Source organism: Chrysochloris asiatica, unplaced genomic scaffold (genome assembly GCF_000296735.1).
Source record: "Chrysochloris asiatica unplaced genomic scaffold, ChrAsi1.0 scaffold00050, whole genome shotgun sequence".
NCBI classification, from domain to species: domain Eukaryota; kingdom Metazoa; phylum Chordata; class Mammalia; order Afrosoricida; family Chrysochloridae; genus Chrysochloris; species Chrysochloris asiatica.
The window spans coordinates 11670654-11691894 of NW_006408568.1; the positions used below are offsets into that span (position 1 = coordinate 11670654).

The 21241-nt window shown below is 44.0% G+C and overlaps 1 protein-coding gene across 2 annotated transcripts in view; it reads right to left on the minus strand.

The window, feature by feature from the left end:
• Window positions 1–21241, minus strand: part of MICAL3 (microtubule associated monooxygenase, calponin and LIM domain containing 3) — a 137841-nt gene that overhangs the window by 62840 nt on the left and 53760 nt on the right. Inside the window, exons 17-18 of one of the 2 annotated variants that reach the window (XM_006862724.1) lie at window positions 13804–13892; window positions 12837–12924 (exon numbers count right to left, since the gene is read on the minus strand). In XM_006862724.1, the coding sequence (XP_006862786.1) occupies window positions 12837–12924; window positions 13804–13892 (177 nt within the window). Of the gene's footprint in view, window positions 1–12591; window positions 12925–13803; window positions 13893–21241 lie in introns of those variants that run through there. The other variant, XM_006862725.1, reaches the window with a different exon arrangement.

The following is a 21241-nucleotide window of genomic DNA, read 5'->3' on the forward strand; positions in this document are numbered from 1 at the left end:
AGGAATATTCCCAATGGACTACCCTGTTTGAACTCTGAGCAACGTAACCTACAGGATAGACAAACCTGTGGGGAGGGAGCCGGTCACTAAGTCAATAGAAACAATATTCATTCATGCTCCCCCTCCAATTAGCCCAGTATTTTCTGGAATCCCCAGCAGTGGTAATCATATTTGATATTGCTATAAATAAGTTTTTGGACATTTGGGCTTATTTGCTCTTTATCTCAACCAGTGAGGTAGAGGATCAATAAGCATTTTTGTCATTTTATAATATATCGATGGAGAAACTGGGCTCAGATAGGTTATAACTGAACTTAACAAAGAACTCCAATGAACATCTTTTGTTTTCTGTGCTTGTTCCAGTTAATATCTGTAATTAAAATCTCCTAAGCTGTGGTGCAGAGGCAATCCAGTAGGGTATAGGGATAGCATCTGTTTTCGATTGATGTTTTAGCTCTATCCTCTAAAACAGTTCATGTGTGTCCCACAGCATATAAAATATTAGTATAGTGGTTGCTGTGTGCCATCGAGTTGGTTCTGACTCATAATAGCCTGTAAAGGGTTTCTGAGGCTGTAAATCTTTACAGGAGCAGAAAGCCTCATCTTTCTCCCATGGAGTGGCTGGTGGATTTGAACTGCTGACCTTGCAGTTAGCAGCCTAATACATAACTAATTGTGCTACCAGTGATCCTTATATATAGTGTAGTATAATGGTTGTTGTTGTTGTTAAATGCCGTCAAGTCGTTTCCGACTCATAGCAACACTGTATGGGGTTTTCCAACGAGCAGCTGGTAAGTTTGAACTGCCGACCTTGTGGTTCTAACCGACTTTGCAGTCCAGTGCTTTGTCCCATAGCGCCAAGCATCTTGCATGTAAATAATTATACACACATTGGGAAGTACGTACTCACAATTTTAATAGGGGTAGGCAGTAAAGTTTGGAGACCTCTACTGTTAAGATTTCAACATGGTTTTGTATTACTTTTATTATTCGTATCAACCACTCCCTGATCTATTGGGAGCAATATTTAAAAACAAAAACAAAAAACTCCTCATTCCCGTCAAGTCGATTCCAACTCCTAATGACTCTAAAGAAATGGTAAAACTGTCCTGTAAGCTTTTTCCAAGACTGTAATCTTTATAGAAGCAGATTGCTACATCTTTCTCTCAAGGATTACCTGGTAGGTTTGAACCTCTGACCTTTTGGTTAGCAGCTGAGTACTTTAACCACTGATCTACCAGGTTAATTGCATGTCAATGTCCTGTCTTCAACATGGAGTTCTGTTGTGGTGCCGTAGGATAAGCACTGAACTGCTAATTGCAAAGTTGATGGCTCAAACCTACCACCAGCTCCTTGAAAACGTTATACAGGGTCGCTATGAGTCAGAAGCAACTCAATGGAATTTAACAACAACAAAGTCTAGAAAGGGATGATTTTGGCTCCTAGAAGTCACTTGGCAGTGCCTAAAGACATTTTTTGTTGTCACAACTGGAGATAGTGCTACAATTGGCACCTAGTGGGTAGAGGTCAGTGACACTAAATATCCTACAATGCTAAAACATTCCCACAAACAAAGGATTATCTGGCCCAAAATGTCAACAGTGATAAGCTTGGCTTAGAGGTTCTATCACACCAAACAGGTTTACTAATCAACCAAATAATCGGATCATGGTTTATTTGTTGTTAAGTGTCATTGAGTCAGTTCTGGCTCATAGTGACCCTGTACAGGGTCTCCTAGGAGCAGTTGGTGGGTTTGAACTGCCGACCTTGTGGTTCCCAGTCCAGTGCTTATCCTACAGCACCACACCAGGACTCTGTAATATTAAGAACACAGAGCAGAAAGCCCATAAATATTCATCTTTGTTGTCAAGGGGAGAGACATCTTGACCAATGGAAGTGCAGTATAGGGGCCAAATAAGAACTGCCACGTTGAACACAGCTCTTGCTGTCCACAGAGAGGAAACCCAGGGAAGACGTTCAGAGATCAAAGTAGGAATTAAAGGAGGCCAAAAGATAAACTGATAAACTGTTCTCCTTTTACTTACTTCTTCCTAGCTGGATGCTAACTGCCCATGGATTGATGGAGTAGCCCTGTGGCACTCCAGTTGTTGTTGTTGTTGTTAAGTGCCTTCGAGTCGGAGCCGACCCATAGCGACCCTGTACAGGGTTTCCGAGGGTGTAAATCCTTACGGGAGTAGAAAGCCTCATCTTTCTCCCGCGGAGCGGCTGGTAGTTTCGAACCGCTGACCTTAAGGTTCGCAGCCCGATTCGTAACCACTACGCTACCAGAGCTCCTTGTGGCACTCCAGTAGGCCCTCAGTAAATCCAGAAAGAAAATTAAATTTGAGGATGTGATGTGGCAAACCCATCTCTCTGTGCTCTCAACTCTTCCTTTTCTTTTCCATTTCCCTAAAACATCCTATTGATGAGCTCTTGAGGCTTCCTGTCAAGGCATGCCTTTCCAAGGCTAGGGTGAGGCAGTGATTGTACATATTCATGAGACTTCTTGAGAACACTTCGATGCTCAAACCAAATTTTCTGTACCAACATGGCAAAACTTTCACGGTTCATCTGATCTGTTGAAACATTTAGTCTGCCAATGGTCCAAACTTGAATAAGTAAGAATTCCCGTATTTCTCTCCTATCATGTGATTTTGCTTAAAGTGTCAATATGGAAAGAGGGATAAAACCACTCCTTTTCTTTCCTTATCCCCAAACTTTACACAGGGCCAAGGCAAGTCATTTCTTACAAGGAACATAAGAGAATGACAATGTCAGCTCAAGCATCACCAGAGCCTAATTTTAGAAGTAAAATAAAATGGGATGGTACAAAAGAGATGATAGAGAGAAAGAAGAAAGCCAACAGAGTTACAGGTTAGAAGCAGTCACCCTGGGGCCAGAGCACAATAAACAGTCTCTTGAACATACTCAGCAGTTTCACATCAATGTTTCTATGTGGAGGGACACAGAAAGGGGCTGTTTCAGGCTTACACTTTCATAAAACATTGTGGGGTTTCTGAGGAGCAGCTTATGGGTTTGAACCACCAGCTTTGCAGTTAGCAGTCCAGTGCTTATCCTACAGTGCCACACAAGGAGGAGGCTTGATATTTTACTTGAGATGACCAAAAAGGGAGTTGATATGGAGAATATAAGCACTGGATCACGAGGTCAGCAGTTCAAATTCACCAGCCACTCTTTGGAAACCCTATCCAGGGTTGCTATGAGTCGGAACCAACTTGATAGCACTTAACAGAGTTAATTCACACAATTATTACTCTAATGCTCAACTTCTTTTGATGCTTCAACCCTACCCCTTCCACATATCAATATGAGTTCCTTTGTTCTTTAATCTGCTATCTTTTTAAAGGCATGTACCCAACCGCTCTCTCTAACCTCAACTTGTCAGCACTTGGTAAGAAGGGAAAACACTTAAGTTATGACTATTTGACTTACAGATACTGCGATTGTTGGTAAGTGCTGACAAGCTGAGGTTAGAGAGAGCGGTTGAAGGGAAGTTATACAACATAGTGAACTGGGTTTCTATCCTCTCTGCATCTATTAGTTACGTAGCCTTGATCAACTTTACTAAATCTCTGGGTACCTGTTTGCCCACCTCTTAAAGGTTACTGTAAAGACTAAATGAGAAATCTATGTAAAACACTCAGATTACCCCCTACCCAGTGGATTCCAACCCAGAGTGACCCAGTATAGAGGACACCTTAGGGCTTCATGGGAGCAGACAGTTTCATCTTTCTCTAGTGGAGCAGCTAGTGGGTTTGAACCGCGAGCCCTCTGGTCATCACTTAACCCTCAGTATCACCAGGACTCCTAAAGCACCTAGACAGTATCTGGTAAATAGTAAGTGTGGCATGTGAACTGCTTTTGTTGTAGTTACTACTGCCACTGCAGATGTTATTATTATGGGTCTCCCTAGCCTGTTTTCTAACAACCACAACAAAGACTGTTTTCTAGGAGTTAGTATGACCAGGGCTACTATGGGTAAATTAACTGGTATTAAATCAAACGGGGAGAGTGGGGGGAAAATACAGGAGTTAGCACATATCAAATTTAACTCCCTATTTTTACTTGAGAACTCTTCAACAGAGATTACAAATATAGAATGGAGGCAAATGGAGGCAGCCCTTGGCATGGTATTTTCAGCAGCACCGAGGACGGTTTGCCAGCCCTCGGCAATACAGCAAAGCCGGTTAGGTTTTGGTCTTACTTCCTGCAGCCCTGTAATTCCCTCTGACCCCAGCTTGCTGCCAATGGTCTGGACTGCCAGAGCCAAGACCTTCCCTGCACCCGGCGTTCCAGTGTTACTGTTCCTCTGCAGTGCCAGTTTCTCAAAAGGTGAGGCAGGTAGCTGGTTCAGAGGACATCACATGAGAATAAATTCTAGGAAGGAGTATTTTATTTAATGCTTACTAGTTATGACTTCTGGTGTGGCGTTGGGGGTAAATGCAATGCGGTAAACTGCAACGTCGGCGTGGGCCGTTAAAGCCAGTGGTTTTAGCTCACCAGCTGCTCCTTGGAAACCCTGTACAGGGTCACTATGAGTCGGATCCCGACTCGATGGCACTTAACAGTTATGTATACAGCAGTATTTGCTTTAAAGAGAAGCGCCTACTGGCCCAAGTCAGTCTCTAGTTGGTAAAATGGTGGAAGAGAAATTTTACAGCTGGCCTCTCTCGTCTTGTCCTGCTGAGTCCTGACTTAGTCCTAGAAAACTGGGAATAAATAAGCTGTTGTAGTCCTATTATAATTTATACCAGCTGTTCCTTGGATATCAGCCATTTCTTGGTTACCAGGCTGAACTCAGCTCAAGAAACTGGCTCCAGTTTAGCCTCTTAGTGACATACTCTTTTTCTCAGTGAGAGGACCTAATCATACTTTTTGGGTTTCATGTTTGAACTCTGGGCAACTCAAGGGGATTCTTCTCTCTGGAATTCACTCCCACACGATTTCTGGCTTTATTAACCTTGCGAGAACATGAGAACTGCAAGAAAACATACTTATTTAGTCCTTTGCCAGCAAAACAGCCCTGGTTTTGCTGTATGTTTGTGGAGGAAAACCAAGACCACTAAGGTCCAAGTTCTCGTGCCGTTAGGTCCTCACCTGATACTGGGGGTCCTTAGAAATAATTTTCATATTAAGTAGTACCTGCCACCAGGAGAGCTCATCACTCTTACCCTTTTAGCTGGGATCACCTTTCCTCAGGGGATTAGCATTGTTAAAGGAATAGTACTGATGGAACTCTTGAAAGGCAGCTGTGGACTCTTGGAACTCACGGAAGGTTCTGGAATCTTAGAGGGACTGGGTGCCTGAGTTCTACTTAATATAAAAATAATTACTAAACAATAGCAATACCAGAAAAGGGCCTCCAGAGAAATCAGGCTACACTAAGACATAACTGTGATGAAAGTAGAAATAATCTTGATATTCTACAGAAGCACAACCTAAAAAAATCAGTCTCGTAATAGCCATACTTAAGATAATTTTATATGATTTAATATACAATCACAACAAGCTGGGTAATCCCACAAAGAAATAATGTTACAGAAAACACAAGAAGCTAACACACATTCTGTAGGATTTTTCTAGTAATCATCCTGGCATGGTCCATTAGCAGGGATCCCTTTCTGTTGGGTGTTCCAAAATATCTGGGTGGGCACCTTCTTCACAATTTGGGCATGTCCAAGGAAGGGCACCATCAATGGTATGGTTGGATTTAGTTAGCTTGGTTAAGTCTGAGCGGTGGTAGTGACCCAACCTCTTGCCCTTTGAATTTTCAAAGCACCCAGTACAGAATGCTTGTGCATAGCTACCTGAAAGATGGCCCACAGGAAGTAAAAGGGAGAAGATGTTCACGTGGCTGGTAAAACCTGGAAGTAATTAAATAAGAATGATGTATATGACGGAGGGCCCGCCTTTCTTTCCAAGTTTATGGAAAGTGTGACTGTTATAAAAGTACCTTCCAGAATATAAGTAGTGAAGAGACAAAGAACAATTGTAAAGAAAGAGGCATTAGCAGCCAACATACACACACACACGTACAGAGTTGAAAATTCTGGGCAGTGATGGGAGAGAAACACAACAGCTCCATGACCTCACCTCTGCAGAGAATGCCAATCTGACATTCCCCTCATTTCAATATGACTAATCTACTGGTTGGCACTCACATATGCTTGCTGGATCTGAGGTGCAAGGAAGGTAAGGGCAGGTTTTGGAGTCCAATGAGGTGTCAGAGCTTGTAAAAGGGACCAGGATTCAGGGAGGATTCTTCTGGAAATCTCTGCCTGGCTGTTATACATTTGAGAGCGTTCCCACTTGGGTATTTTTCTTCTGCTTGAACCTTATGGGAGACCCTAGTGGGACCTGGATTCTACAAAGCATCATCCTGCCCTATTTTCCAGTGTGAAAATAGTGACCCAATTTAATTGCCTGCATCTCTTCTATTTCAGCACACAACAACTCTACTTAACTGCTGCAATTTTTCTTTCTAAATAATGATGTTCTCCTGCCCCTTCATTACTGGGCAATGGGAAGGCAAGAGTAGCAAGATTTTAAATGATAACATTCATATATATATATGTGTGTGTGTGTGTGTGTACACACACACACACACACACACGCACATATCTATTTTTATTATTGTTAAGTGCTGTCGAGTCAGTTCCGACTCATAGCAACCCTGCATAGGGTTTCTAAAGCTTTAAATCTTTGAGGGAGCAGAAAACCTCATCTTTCTTCTACAGTATGGTGGGCAGCCTTGAACCGTGGACCTTGTGGTTCCCAGTCCAGTCCTTATTATATATGTTGATGTTAAGTGCTGTCGAGTCGGTCTGACTCATAGCAACCATGTATAGGGTTTCCGAGGAGCAGCTGGTGAGTTTGAACCACCGACCTTGCAGTTCAAGCTGATCTTATGGTTGGGTGTTTATCCTACAGCATCCCACCAGGACTCCTGATTCTATATACCCATCTTTATCATGTATTCTTAGTCGATTTATTGTCATTTATCACACAACCTCTTTAATTCCAATTCTTTCTGTCCCAAACCTTCTGCAGCAGGCATCACCAGGACACAGACTTAGAAGTGTTAATTCTGAGAAAGAGAAGCCAAGAGACTATACAGATGGGGGCAGGGGATAGGGGAAAGGAAGTGAGCAGGTCCAGAGAGGCCACTTAAACTCTGTTGAGATACAGTCGGAACCAGCAGTCTTCTGATAAAAGACAGTGTTGCAGTGGTGGAGGTAGACACAGAACCTCCCTGATAGAATGGGTGTGGTTATCTAGAGTGCCATGGAAAACCAGGAGCCTGCTGCTCTACTCTGTGGAGAAGCCAAAGACCTCCTCAGTCCCAGACGGCTGCTTGAGAGTGGAGAGGCCAGAACAGCCCAGTCCCTAAAGCCCAGGAGGGAAGCCCTCGTCAGGAGCACAGTGAGCCGGGGCAGATACAGTACCAAGTGCATCCCCCACCCAAGGTGACTTGTTTTGTCCTGACTCAGCACTGAAGCTGGGACTGTGCCCACTGTGGTCGGCATGGCGACATGATAGAAGAGGATGCCACTGCTGAAGTCAGCAGTAGTGCCTGAGACCGAAGGGGGCAGACTGCTGCTTACTATAGGCTCATCTCTCTAGGTCTGAGAACAGCCAGATGGAATTGGCTCTCCTAGCTCAGGTTCCAGACCACAGCCAAGCACTATGGCAGAGATGACCATGGCTGGGGAGGAAAGAGCAAGACTCCTCAATGTCACTGGCTCTAGGAGCAAGGTTGCTGAGTCTTAAGGCATCCCTGGGAAAAGTCTCAAGACAGATGAGAGAAACCCACTGGCTTGCAGCTCTCCACAGTGGCCCACTACCATAGACAAAAGAGGCACCTGGCTCTATGTCTCCATGGTTGGCTCAGGCTCTGTGGGATTTCTGTCCCACCATCTGCTCTCATCAGCAGGTCCCGTCTGTTGGCTGACTGAACGTGGGACGTGTGACACAGATGACGTCTTTCTTGCTCTTCTCCTCTACCTCCAGCTGTGACAAAGCAAAACGTTTTCCAACATGCCAACCCTTCCATACAGGGGCCCTCCCTTTAGTGGGAGTCTGTGCTTTAAGTATAAACAGCCTGACCATTTCTTGCATTTTAATCCATCTGTGCTTTCTCCATGGCCCTGCTCTCAGAAGCCAGAGTCTTGAAGCCCAACGGCTTTCAAAACTCACTGAGAGATCTACCTGAACTTCTCCCCACTTCCCACCCACCAATCAGGACAAAGGGAAGGAAAAGAACAACTCAGAAACCTGAAGATTGTTTGGAATTTATTCTCTTAAATAAGAATAGTAACATTTGTTGGAAAAAAAAAAAAAAAAAGGAAAGAAATTAAAAGCACAACACCTTGGTTTCACAGCAACGGCAAAAACAAAGTTACACAATGAAATAAAAAGCTCACAAAGAAACACACCAAAAACTCACAACACAGGTTAAAAACAAGGGCAAAAATAAAGGCTATAGAGAAAGTCAGGAGTGGACAGGTGGCATATTCCTGGGCACAGCTAATTCTCCTTGCTCCAGTTTCTTGGTACCACTGCTGTAGTAGGGAATCTGGCCCGTGGCCTTTTCCCTTCTGCCCCCACTCTGCATTGACTGGCTTGGGAAGAAAAGCAAGCCCCTGTATTCATCAGTGACACTTTGAAGACCACAGGGGGCTCTTTTTAGGAAGGCCAAAGAATGTTCCACTGTACTACAGAAAATGGCCAAAGATATACTGCATAGCAGTGACAACAGAAGACTGGGTAACTAACCTATTGGAGCCAACAGACAAGTCTGGAAGCAAAACAGAGGGAAGGTGTGGGGGGTTTGGTTCTCCCAACCCAAAGTGCTCTCTGTGGCACCCACTAGCCATAAAATCCCTGCTTGCCCATGTTCTGGGGTCTACTTCCTGAGGTTGGGGGTGTGTATGGCTCATTTTCTGAGATACCCACCCACCAAAAGTCTCCACCTCCATAGGTGTGTTGTCCCTGGGCTGTTTTGTTCCCTCAAAATTCTGAGCTAGGCCAGGGGCACCTGTGCCCATGAAAAGAAATACCTGAGCAGGGTGACTCACGAGTAGGAGTGCAACATAAAAGATCCCTTGGCTTCCAGAACCAGGGAACCAGCAGCTTTACAGAAACAGCTTTGTTATTATTTAAGTCACAATCAATATATAAATAAGTTCCTATCTATGTAAAACTAAGCCTATGTGTGCATAATCAATATTCACATATCACCCTCCACTAAGACTCTTGGGGTAGGGCTGGGTTGCAGGAGTCTCTTTGCTCTACTAAAGGGTTTTCTAGAAATTTTTATAAGGGAAAAGGACTTAGGAGTCTGGCGTAAGGTTCCTTGACATCCCTGTCAGGCATTGAATGAATGCCTTCGTATCACATGGCTGTTCTTCTAGCTTCTAGCTGGTATGGGACATGTGCAGTCAGCATCCTAACTAAGGGATCTATGGCAATCATGCAAAGGGCTGTCTAGGGGAGGGGGCAGGCACCTATCTCTTGTTACTTTGCTAGGCAGCTAAACTAAGATCCCCTTTTCCATATAAGACAGAGACTAGATGTTCTGTCCCTCCCACCTCTTAGCACCTTGAGTTACAAATATTCACAGGTTTGAGTGCTTGAAGTGCTTGAAGAGAAAACACTTCCATCGCCCTTCCTCTGATACCTTCACAGCCTTTCGGTTTCATGGCTGCATCTACCCACTCTATAAGATGAGAAGGGGATTCCTTGGGACAAAAATGACTGAAAAGTACTGCAACTGAGGGTCTCGTGCCCAAGGAGGAAGATGCCTCTGGGGTTTTTTCTTCCTCTGCCTGTTTGTTGCTGTTCAGAGAGTCCCTAAGGTTCAGGGCAGATACCGTGAGGCCAGAGTAAGAAAACCTATGCCAGGTCCACTACCCTGTAGCTGTTTAAGTAGGAGAAACTTGGAAATAAAGCATTGACAGGATTTTGACAACAGAAAATCAAGTTTCTATACTAAAAACACATTAGAAACAAAAAACGTTGTAAACAATGTCCCCGGTATAAGTTAGGCAGCAGTTACGGATGAAGTGATCAGAGAAAGACAACACTTTAAAGCAGGCCAAGAGTGGTTTCTTTGAACTCGTGGTAGTGGGGTTTTTTGTGTTTTGTTTTTTGGCAACAATGGTAATTTTGGCATAAGGCAAAAGACCATTAGGGAGAAAGGGAAGCCGTGGAAAATCAGGAAGCAGCACAGAACACAGGCACAGCAGGGTCAGGGTTACCAGTGGGGGTGGGGTCTGTTCACTTACAGCTTTTTCTGGAGGGCAGAGGACGAGGGAGGCAGGGATCTGCATTCAGGACGCTGTTCTGGGATCCACCTTCTGGAGCCCTGAAGCACCTGAGCTGTCTGAAGCTTGCCACAAGGGAAATTCTCACTAACCAATCAAAGCTTCAGTTTGGGGTTTAAAGAAGGAAGTCAGTATCAAAGCAGAAAAAGAAACCCACTTCATGCCAGTATAGAATACCACCTGTAGTTCCATTCCATTCCTACAGAGGCTGGCAGAAATTAGTCATCTTACAGAGAAAGTGTCAGTGCTTGGGAGCATGTTTAACATGCAGTCCTATAATTTCCAAAGGATCACGTCTCCAGCAGGGGATAGCAAGGAAATGCACCAGCCCTAAGCCCTCTGGCCTTCCCACTGACTACAGGGTAACATCAACTAGGGTGACAGGACTGCATTCACCTGAGGGGCTCAAGCTCTAAACACTTTGGGCGCCACAGGACCAGTCTTGTACCCCACGTGCTGTAGTAGACAAGTCCATTTCTTGGTCAGAATCAAGAACCATGGGGACTGAGATTTTGGCATTGGTTGCTTTGATTTCTTGGGCCACTTCGCATCTTCTCTCCTTGCTTCGGGGAACACTCCCTCTCTGTGGGAGCCTTAATGCTCCAGAATACATAAACACCTGAAATTCATTACATTTTCAACTGAAGACTAAGAATGGCAACCTGAATCGGGTGGGAAAGTGGGCACACTCTACAAGCTCAGGAGCAGCCTAGACGCATTCTGTTTATAAAATGCCCTGGACTTGTTCCCCAAAATGGTTGAATTCCTTTGAGTTGTTTTATGAATACAGTCTTGAACAGCCAGCTTCTTTGGAAAATGCATGTCCCCTGGAATATGGCTTTCACTTTAAGGTGGTTCTCTCACTTGATCAACTGCACATTCAAGAGTGCAAATCCAAAAGTCTCTGTATAGACCCCTTATGTGATTTTTGCCTCTGAAGGAGCTCCCCACTTAAATGATGATAATGGTAACTGCAAAGGGCTGTCAGCGCTTCACCAGAAAGACAGGTTAGAAGGGGCTTCAAGGCTACAGAAGGCTTCAACTTCACTTGCAGCTTAAGCATGGTTGTAAAATATAGGTCCCACCTGTAGGGCACTTCACAAAAGCTCGCCCACATCGTGTAAGGGCACATGCCATAGCAGAAGCAGAATATGCCTGGCCTGGCTGAGACGGGCCATGTCTCAGTCCCCAAGTCACTGCACAGTCTGCCCTCTACCTAGGTGTGTGTGTTGTACAGTACTGCTCAGCCCATGGACACATCCTCCCTCTTCCAGAATGAGCAGCACAAAGCTTGTGTCAATGCTTACTTAAGCCCGTGGAAAGAGAGAACTCTGGAGAGCTACCCCTTGAGTGCCAAGTGAGTAATTCTTCCCTTTTTCCATTATGGAAACCCCACTACCCAATTCTTTCTCCATAGCTTCTGGCATTGATGAATACCCTTTAATATTTCTGTTCAACTGACTTGTAAGTCTGTGATTGGCTGCTTGAGATGGATTTGTTCTGACCAGGAGGAAACGTCGTGAGACACAGTAATAGAGCACTGCCAACTTGCCCTCTCATCTACACAGGAGTGATGCTAGCTGCCGACAGTCTTGGGCACTAACGGACATGGCAGCCACCTAGCAGCTTGGGGACACTTTCAAGGCCGGTTTTATATGGAGCTCAGAGAGGAGGCGATTTGAAAGTGAAATCAATACACTGCTTTACAGCAGGCCTTATGCCCTCGAGCCTTTCCTGATCCCGCCTCCTATGACTAGAAGAAATGTCTTTTTGGAGATATGAATGGTATCAGTTCACTACCTGATACAAGAAAGTGATCGATGAAATCATCAAAGTCAGGGCTTGAGTTTCCTTACAATTCCAAATGTCCCACTATGGTTAGGAGAGGCAATGTCTCTTAGAGGCTACAGGTCAAGTAAGAAGAGAACAGTGGTAGCTAACCCAGACACTTAAAGAAGGGATGGGGTGGTACAATCTCAAGTCCAGGTACACACAATCCAGAACACAGGGCCTTACTTAGACAATTACCCCCACTGTCAGAGAAGTCCAGAACAGGGAACTACACAAAATTCCTGCAACTCGGGATTCTCACTCGGGCCCAGGATAAAAGCTGCCTGGGGTGGACTTTTGTTCACCTAGCTAGGGCCTGGACCAGCCACAAGGTGTTAGGTGGACGTGGGCTGGCCTCGGGAGCGAGCATGACCATACTCTGAGCTGGGGTGATACTGCTGACCATGTGGTGCCCCTACTGGCTCACAGCCTGCCAGTGAAACTCCCCTCTGATTTGGACCAGCACCTCTGACAGGCCATAGAGAAAGGGGACTCCGAACGCAAGCAGCTGACACATGAAAAAGGAGTCCAAAGGGTTTTGGGCCACTTCATGCCCAATTGAAGAAATGTTGCTTTGGAGGTGTTGGCTCATACCCTTGGCCTTGTCACAGAGGCCAAGAGAGTGACGCACCACCCAGCCAAACAAGGAAGTGAGGCTACCTGGTGTTCTCTCAGCTGCGCTGGCGACAGTGCTGGCCCGTCCATTTGTGTCTGCACTTGGGCCATCCTGCAGCGATCCTTTGGCCTCCTAGGAAAGTCCAGAAGAAAAAAGAGGTGACCTTTTGAGGGTCAAACTCAAATCCCAGAAGGCAAAGAACTCTGACCAGCTAGCTCATCATTCCAATCTCATCAGTCAGTCCAGAGCTGTGTTCCTCACCTAAGTCATTCTTTTAAAAACTGGGACGTGTTTAACCACAGAAGTCACCAGGAGTCAAAGTCAACACCCTTCCCACTGCCCCTCTCCAGACAACAGAAGCCTCTCAAGAGCACATTAACCAGCCTGCGTGTTGACTGACAGGTGGAAGCTATATTGGGGAAGGAATACCCAGCGAGCCTTGACAAGGACAGCTTGGAGAACCAGTTACTCGGGGGTTAAAAAAAAAAAAAAGCAACCAACACTTGTGGCTTAAACTGCTCCTGCTCCTTAGTAACTCATAGCCAGATGGAACACATTTAGAGCCAGGTTCCTTTTCAGTATGGAGAGCAGGAATTAACTCTTGCTCCCATTTGCTCTCAGACATCTGTCTGAGACCACAGCAGATAGAGCATCAGGGAGGCACGACTCCTTTCTTGATGAGGATTCTTATTATGTGAAACATGAACAGGAAGTTGTTGTTCTCCCCAAAAGAAGGTTAAAAAAAAAACACCATCTTTTGTGTAAGGAGACTGGCATGGCCACACAATCTCCCAAATCAAGTAGTGGGATGATGGAATATTATCTTAATGAAGCATAACACTGGATTATTCTCGGCAAGTTGGTTCCCTTCCCTAACTGGACTGCGACACACCCTGGGCCCTTCCCACAACCCTTCATGGTCAGCCACACCCTGGCCTGTAAGGACACACTCTCTAACGCTGAACTGGCACCTGCAGCGTCTCACCCACTCACACAAGGGATTACAGCTACCTTTCCAGACAGAGGCGCCACTGCCGGTCTCTTCCTTTGAGCGTAGCCGGAGAGTCGATAACAGTAGTGTGGTTTACAGTAGAATTTACCTGCAGGCAGAGAAACGCAGAGGAAGTGGGAGCGAGCAAAACTTGGTGTAATTCTGGTGACTCCTTGGTCTTAGCATGCTTCAGCCCATCCCTTCCAGCCACAAGATGCCATGGCTACCCCAGGCTACCCAGGCCCAGGGTTTCTGTCCAGGGCTGACAGTCCCTCCCTGTGAACTTTGAGTCCAGTTCTGCTTGATGTTGGGGGTGAGGCAGAGGTCTTTTCCTTTGAGTATGTGAAAGCCATTGAGCCATCACCCAATCAGTGCACGGAGCAGAGACGTAAGGCTTGCGTGGCCGGGCCAGCAAACAAAGTAGCAGTGTGTGAAAAACAAAGATGTGGTCACACGAAAAGCTGGGCACAGCATTTCTGGGGAAACCAAGAATGAATACAAGTGCAGGATGGAGGCGTGGGGGCTGGAAGGGTAGGCAGTATGAGCGTTAACTCTGCGGGGACCATGCTGTCTGTTCTTCTCGCCTACAACTGTTTTACTTCCTACTTCTCCATCAGCGCTGGTCAAACTAAAGGTTATGGTCATGATCATTAAAAAAACAAACAAAACAAATAAAAAACCAAAAACCTGCAATGGGTTGTGAGTAGACTAGAACAGTACAAAATAGAACAAAAAAACATCAGATTGAATCATGGTGTAATTACAGTTAACCACTACTCATTTCTCAGACGGCAGTGGTGATTCAGGAGTAGAATCAGCCAGAGACCTGGGTTTGATTCTCGGCCAACACCCACCCCAGTGTAGACACCACCTCTCTGTAAATGTCTGTGTGTTGCTGTGACACTGTATGGATTTTAGCAGAGATTTCAAGGGACAGACTAGGAAGAAATGCCTGTAGATCTATTTCTGAAAATCAGGCAATAGTCCACAGGGAGCACGATGGTCTGATCTCATTGTGCACAGGGTTGTTGCAAGGGCCGAACCAATGGCAGATAAATAACATTATTTTGCAAATGTTTCAATTTTGACTACAGGTGTTTGCTGGGTCCCAGTGTAAAATGTATCTGTTAATGGGGCAGTGGTCCAAAAAAAGTCTGAAAATGGTTAATTTTGTTTTTTTCCATGACACCCGTGGTAGGATTAACTCACATAAAGGGTTATCTTCTCTGACTCTACTCTCATGTAAAGAACCAAAAACTTTAGAAAACAAAAATGACAGGTCCTGCTATATAGAAGCTATAGAAACAGAACGGATTGCATTGCATTCTTCTCATCTGTACAGAGCTTTCTGCCTTTGACAAGTTACCTTTCCTGTTCCTGTTAGAGTGACGGAAAACAGACGGAACAGCATTCATTCTCCCACCCCCTTCACCTGGTGGTATTATTTGATATAAGAATCTGATTACATTTCTTCTTTCCCTTCCAAGTAACTTGACTCATATTCTTTCTCTATGCCCTCAACTCCATGAATAATCTATTACAAAATTACAGTTTACGGATTTTCAGCATTCTGGTGATCTTCCCAGACATGTTTTCCCAGATAGAAAATTCCACTATTGGTTTTTGCCATTTAACCAGGATTAAGAGACAACGTACTGTTGTCATGAACACTTGACAGAAAAAGGACCATCAATATTATTGCTTGCAAGATATTTTTTCCCTCAGTTCATTATTTTTCTTTCTACACTATTTTGTTGTTGAGAATATGCAAAGCAAAATATATATACCAATTCAATAGTTTCTACCTGTAGCATTTAGTGATACTGATTATAGTCTTTGAGTTGTGCAATAATTCTCTCCCACCTTTTATAAATTAACTGCTTCCTAAAAGGTTCCTAACTTGTCCTTCGAGTTGTCACATTGATCCCTTATGGTGGTGGTGGGGGTTATGTGCTATGGAGTCGGTTCCTACTCATTGTGACCCTGCATAGGATTTCCGAGGCTGTAAACCTTTATGGGTACAGAAAGCCTCATCTTTCTCTCACGGAACAGCTGGTAGTTTAGAACTGCTGACCTTGAGGTTAGCAGCCCAACTCGTAACCACTACACTACCAGAGTTCTTTGGTCCCATATGGTGGCTATGTGCCGTGGAGTCGGTACCGACTCATAGTGACCCTGTACAGGGTTTCCGAGGCTGTAAATCTATGGAAGCAGAAAGCCTCATCTTTCTCCTGCAGAACAGCTGACAATTTCAAACTGCTGACCTTGCGGTTCGCAGTCGGATTCATAACCAGTACGCCAGAGCTCAGATACTTCTTAAAAAACATATGCTCCAGGCAGACATTTTTTACAAGTTAAACTAAACTACTGTTTGTTTTTTAAGACTTCAGGGGGTATATTTTTTGGTTTAAAGATCATCTGAGAGTAATACTTTCAGGGTTTCATCCACCTTCCATGGTTCCAGAAAGTCTAGAGTCTCAAGAGAATTTGACATTCTGGTTTATATTTTATCCCTTTTGATCAGGATTCTTCTTGGAATTTGTGCTCAAATGTTCAGTAATGGTAGCCAGGTACTATCCAGTTCTGGTCCTCATGGCAAAGGTGGGTGGCAATTAGCCACACATTCCACAGTCTCCTTGGGTTCCTGACTCTCTTTCCTCTGTTGAAAGAGACCAACTGGTGTGCCTTGGATAGCCACTTTCAACCTTTAAGACCCAAGCACTACTCAACAAACTAGAAGCTAGGTCAGAAACACTAAACATGTTATTAAGTCAGTTAACTGGGATGTTCCATGAAACCATGATCCTTAATCTTGAAATCAGGAAACCTAATCCCATGAGGTTTTGGTTGTATATAAATAGCCTCAGCAACTGTTCTTTGTTGTTGTACCACACAACTTTTGCCAATTCAACTTTTTATATGTATACAATTCACTGACAGTAATTATAACACTCGACTAATCAACTTACCCTTAATGAATGCGATTTTCCCATCACTTTTATCTCCCCTTCAACCTCCAGCCTCCCTGCTCTCAAAACCACTAATATAAAACTTTGGTCACATAGTATTTGTCCTTTTGCAACTGGCTTATTTTGCTCAACCTAATGTTTTGCTGAACAACCTGTATGCTGAGCAAATAATCCGAGAAGCTTGGTTCTATGAAGAAAAACGTGACATCAGGATTAGAGGAAGACACATTAACAACCTGCGATATATGCAGATGATACATCCTTGCTTGCTGAAAGTGAAGAGGACTTAAAATATTTACTGATGAAGATCAAAGAGCACAGACTTCAGTATGGATTACATCTCAATGTAAAGAAAACAAAAATCCTCACCACTGGAACAATAAACATTCTTATCAATGGAGAAAAGATTGAGGTTGTCAAGGACTTCATTCTTCTTGGATCAACTATCAACACTCACGGAAGCAGCAGTCAAGAAATCAAACATATTGCATTAGATAAATCTGCTGCAAAGGAACTTTTTAAAGTGTTGAAGAGCAAAAATGTCAGCTTGAGGACTAAGGTGCACCTGACCCAAGCCATGGAATTTTCAATAACCTCATACGCATGCGAAAGCTGGACAGTGAATAAGGAAGACCATAGAAGAATTGATGCTTTTGAGTTATGGTGTTGGAGGAGAATATTCAAAGTGCCACAGGCTGTCAAAAGAACCAATAAATTCGTTTTGGAAGAAGTGCAGCCAGAGTGCTTCCTGGAGACCAAGATGGCCAAACTTCATCTCTCATACTTTGGACTTATTGTCAGGAGCGACCAGTAACTGGAGAAGGATATCATGTTTGGTAAGGTGGAGGGTCAGAGAAAAAGAGGAAGACCCCCAATGAGATGGATTGGCCAAGTAGCAGCATCAATGGACTCAAGCATGGCAACAGTCGTGAGGTTGGCCCAGGATAGGGCAGTGTTTCATTCTGCTGTGCATAAAGTCGCCATGGGTTGGTACTGACTTGATGGCACCTAACAACAACAACGTTTTAGAGTCCTGGTGTGGTGCTGTGCGTTAATGTACCAGACTGCAAAGCTGTTTGACCTGCAAGGTCGGCGGTTCAAGCTCACTAGTCACTCCTCGGAAACCCTAGACAGGGTCGCTATGGGTTGGAACCGACTCGACGGCACTTAACAACAACGTTATTGAGCTCTATCCATACTGTAGTATACAACAAGATTTCCACTGTAAGTATGCACCATATTTTATCCACTGATCTGTTACACATTCAGGTTTCCACCTTTTGGCTTGTACAAATCTCTGTTTGAGTCTCTGCTTTCAAGTTTTGTGGGTATATTTCTGGGAGTAGGATTGTTGGGTCACATAGTAGCTCTATTTTTAGTTTTGTGGAACCGCCATACTCTTTTTCACAATGCAGTACTATTTTGTATTCCCAACAGCAATGGAAAGGACTCTAATTTTTCCATATCCTCACCAACATTTGTTATTTTCGTTTTTAAATCTTAGCCATCCTTTGTTGTTGTTATGTGCCATGGAGTCGGTCCTGACTCATAGCAACCCTGTACAGGTTTCCGAAGCTATAAATCTTTACGGGAGCAGAAAGCCTCATCTTTCTCCCACAGAACAGCTGGTAGTTTTGAACTGCTGACTGTGAGATTAGGAGCCCAATTTGTAACCACTATGCTACCAGAGCTCTTTTTAGCCATCCTAGTGAGAATGAAATGGTATCACACTGTGGTTTTGATTTGCATAATGGTTAAGTTTAATGTTTCTGTATGAGGAGAGGAGAGTCATGGGTTATATTTTTCAACTTGGCTACAATCTTTTTAAGAATCTGTACTAATCAACTACAAGAAGAAAGAAGAGGAAAAAAGAGTAATCTGATACAATTTGATGAATTTGATCTACACCTATGGATGCAGTAGCTCAAAAGAGGGAACAAATCTTTACAGCGAGGATCATTCCAACCCCCTCAATACACAGGGTAGACAGGGATGGGCAACTTGGACATTGGCTACCCAAAATGGGGGGGGGGGTGTTCTACAAAGACAAGAAGTGACTGGCTACAAGCTTTCAAAAGGGATCCTAGATCCAGAGGGTGAGGAGGAAGGTAGAATCTCCACTGAGCAATATCCAATCTGTCTGCGTGGGACTGATGAAAGGAGATATGGATAGTACTCATGTGGTACAATAGTGAATAATTACTGTCAGGACTGACTGTAAAGGTTGGAAATGTTAAACGTAGACATTTGTAGCAAAAGGAGGGGAGTGGTTGACTTTGCAGTCCAGGAGCGGAGGGCCCTGGGACCATCAAGGGAGAAGAGGAGAGTGTAGGACCCTACCCAGAGAAACAGTAACGCCAGAGATGGAGGCAGAGATGATGATGTGGAGAGATGGAGCGGCTGGGGGACTCTAGACCCAGAGAGGGAGAGGGGCTGTGTGCTGACCACCAAGACAGGATTGTGGGGTATACCATATGGTTGCTTGATGATACATGGAGGGGATGTAACCATGGCAATGTAAAGCTAATGTTCTCCCATGTAAACCATCACAGAATTCACAATAAAACATTAAAAAAAAAAAAAAAAAAAAAAGAAAGAATCTGTACTAAGCCACTTCATGTTTGTGAATTTTGGCCAATGATAAATAGGACAAGAATAAACATATTAGTACATACTATGTTTTTTTGTCTGTTCTGTATCTCATTCTCTAAAAAATACCCAACATTTCCATTTGATACTGATGTGCTACCAACCACATGTCCTGAAAATACCCATCTGACATTAGCCAACACAGAAAGTGGACAAATGACCCAGGCTATCAATCAGAACAAGGCCTTCCCCCCAACCTCAGATGCTGTTTTCTATGGACAGGCATGTGACCTAAGTCAGACTAAACAGAGTCATCCTAGGGGACACAGGGATGTTGAGGGGATGGAGGAGGGAGCCTTTTCCCTCTGAGATCACTATCTAATGGATGAACTTCAATCTGAGTTACACTTCTATTTCTTGTAAACAAGAGTCTTGGTTGGAAAATTACAGTTAGTTATATTTAAATTTTTCCTTCTATTTGTTTTCTGGATTAATTGGCTTTGAGGAGGGTGTGTAAATGAAAGTATTCAGTATAATTTTACATCTTGAAAAACAACTCAATAGGCTAATCTATCAGACACTGGCTCAGCGAGTCCTGCCAATGGTAGGACAAATAAAGGCAGTTTACATTTCAGAAATAGAGACCATGAGCATAGCCAAAAGGTAATGTCTAAGAAAACTGCAGAAACACATATTTTTTTAAGACAGCAGTGCACGATGGAAAGACCATCATGAAGTCTGATCTCAGTTCAAGTTTGTCTCAATCACTTAATACCTATGTCAACTGTTTAGCCTCTTGAAAAATACATCCTCATTTTATAAAGCTAAGGCCTGTCTCATAGACGGACATAACTAAGCAAGATATCACCTGTGATGTTGGAGGAGGATCAATTAATAGATCTCCCCAACCCTCTGCCAAATCCAACTTGATGACCTTTTTTGCTTCTTAGATTAATAGCAAAAAGGGCCTATCATTTATTTTGTACCAGGAACACTTATAAGTGTTTTATACCTATCAACTCATTTGACACTTAATCCTCAAGATGACTGAATGAGGTGTAAAAACAAAAAAACAAAAAATCAAAACCCAAACCCACTGCCATCCAGTCAATTCCGACTCACAGTAACCCTACTACTGGGCAGTGGAGTTGCCCTGGAGGGTTTCCAAGGTTGTGATCTTCATAGAGCGGCGGCCACAGCTTTCTCTCGTGAACTGAGTGGCTGGTGAGTTCACACTGCTTCTGTAAATGGCACCACCAGGGCTTCTAAGGTGCCATTATTATTAGCCATCTTTTTTCCGGTAAACACAAGAAGACTAAGCAATATAATTAAAGCACCCCACACTATTAGAACATCTCAGAGACAGGAGTTGAACCCAGGAAGTCTATCTTTAAAATCTATACTTTAGCTCTACACTATAAAACCTGTCTTAGACGTGTGGCCAGAGACGGGCAAGGATCACGTGGAACCTCGGCAACCTAAGACAGAGCCATTGCCATGCTGCAATGAGTTTCAATGACGGGTAAGACTGAGGAATTCACACTGACCGCCTAAGACAGGCAGCGTCCCTTAAACAAATAATAAATAAGGGAGAATCTGATGCAGACCGTGCAGACCCGGTCAGGCGTTCAAGTCCCCGTGGGCCCAAGCGTTGCTGACCGTCCAAACCATAGGCTCTGAGGATCAGACTTTAGCCACCTAGCAGACAAAGCAAAATGTCCCTTTTCTGATTATTCAGTTATGCTGGTTAGTAATTCCATACATGAGCCCTGGATACCCACAGATAAATGTAAAAACCTTCCCTAAAAGCCGAGACTGTAAATTCCAAAAAGGCAAAGTTTTCCCCCCCCAAAAAAGCTAAAGAGGATATAGAGAAACTCTGTTAACTGATGGTATGTGG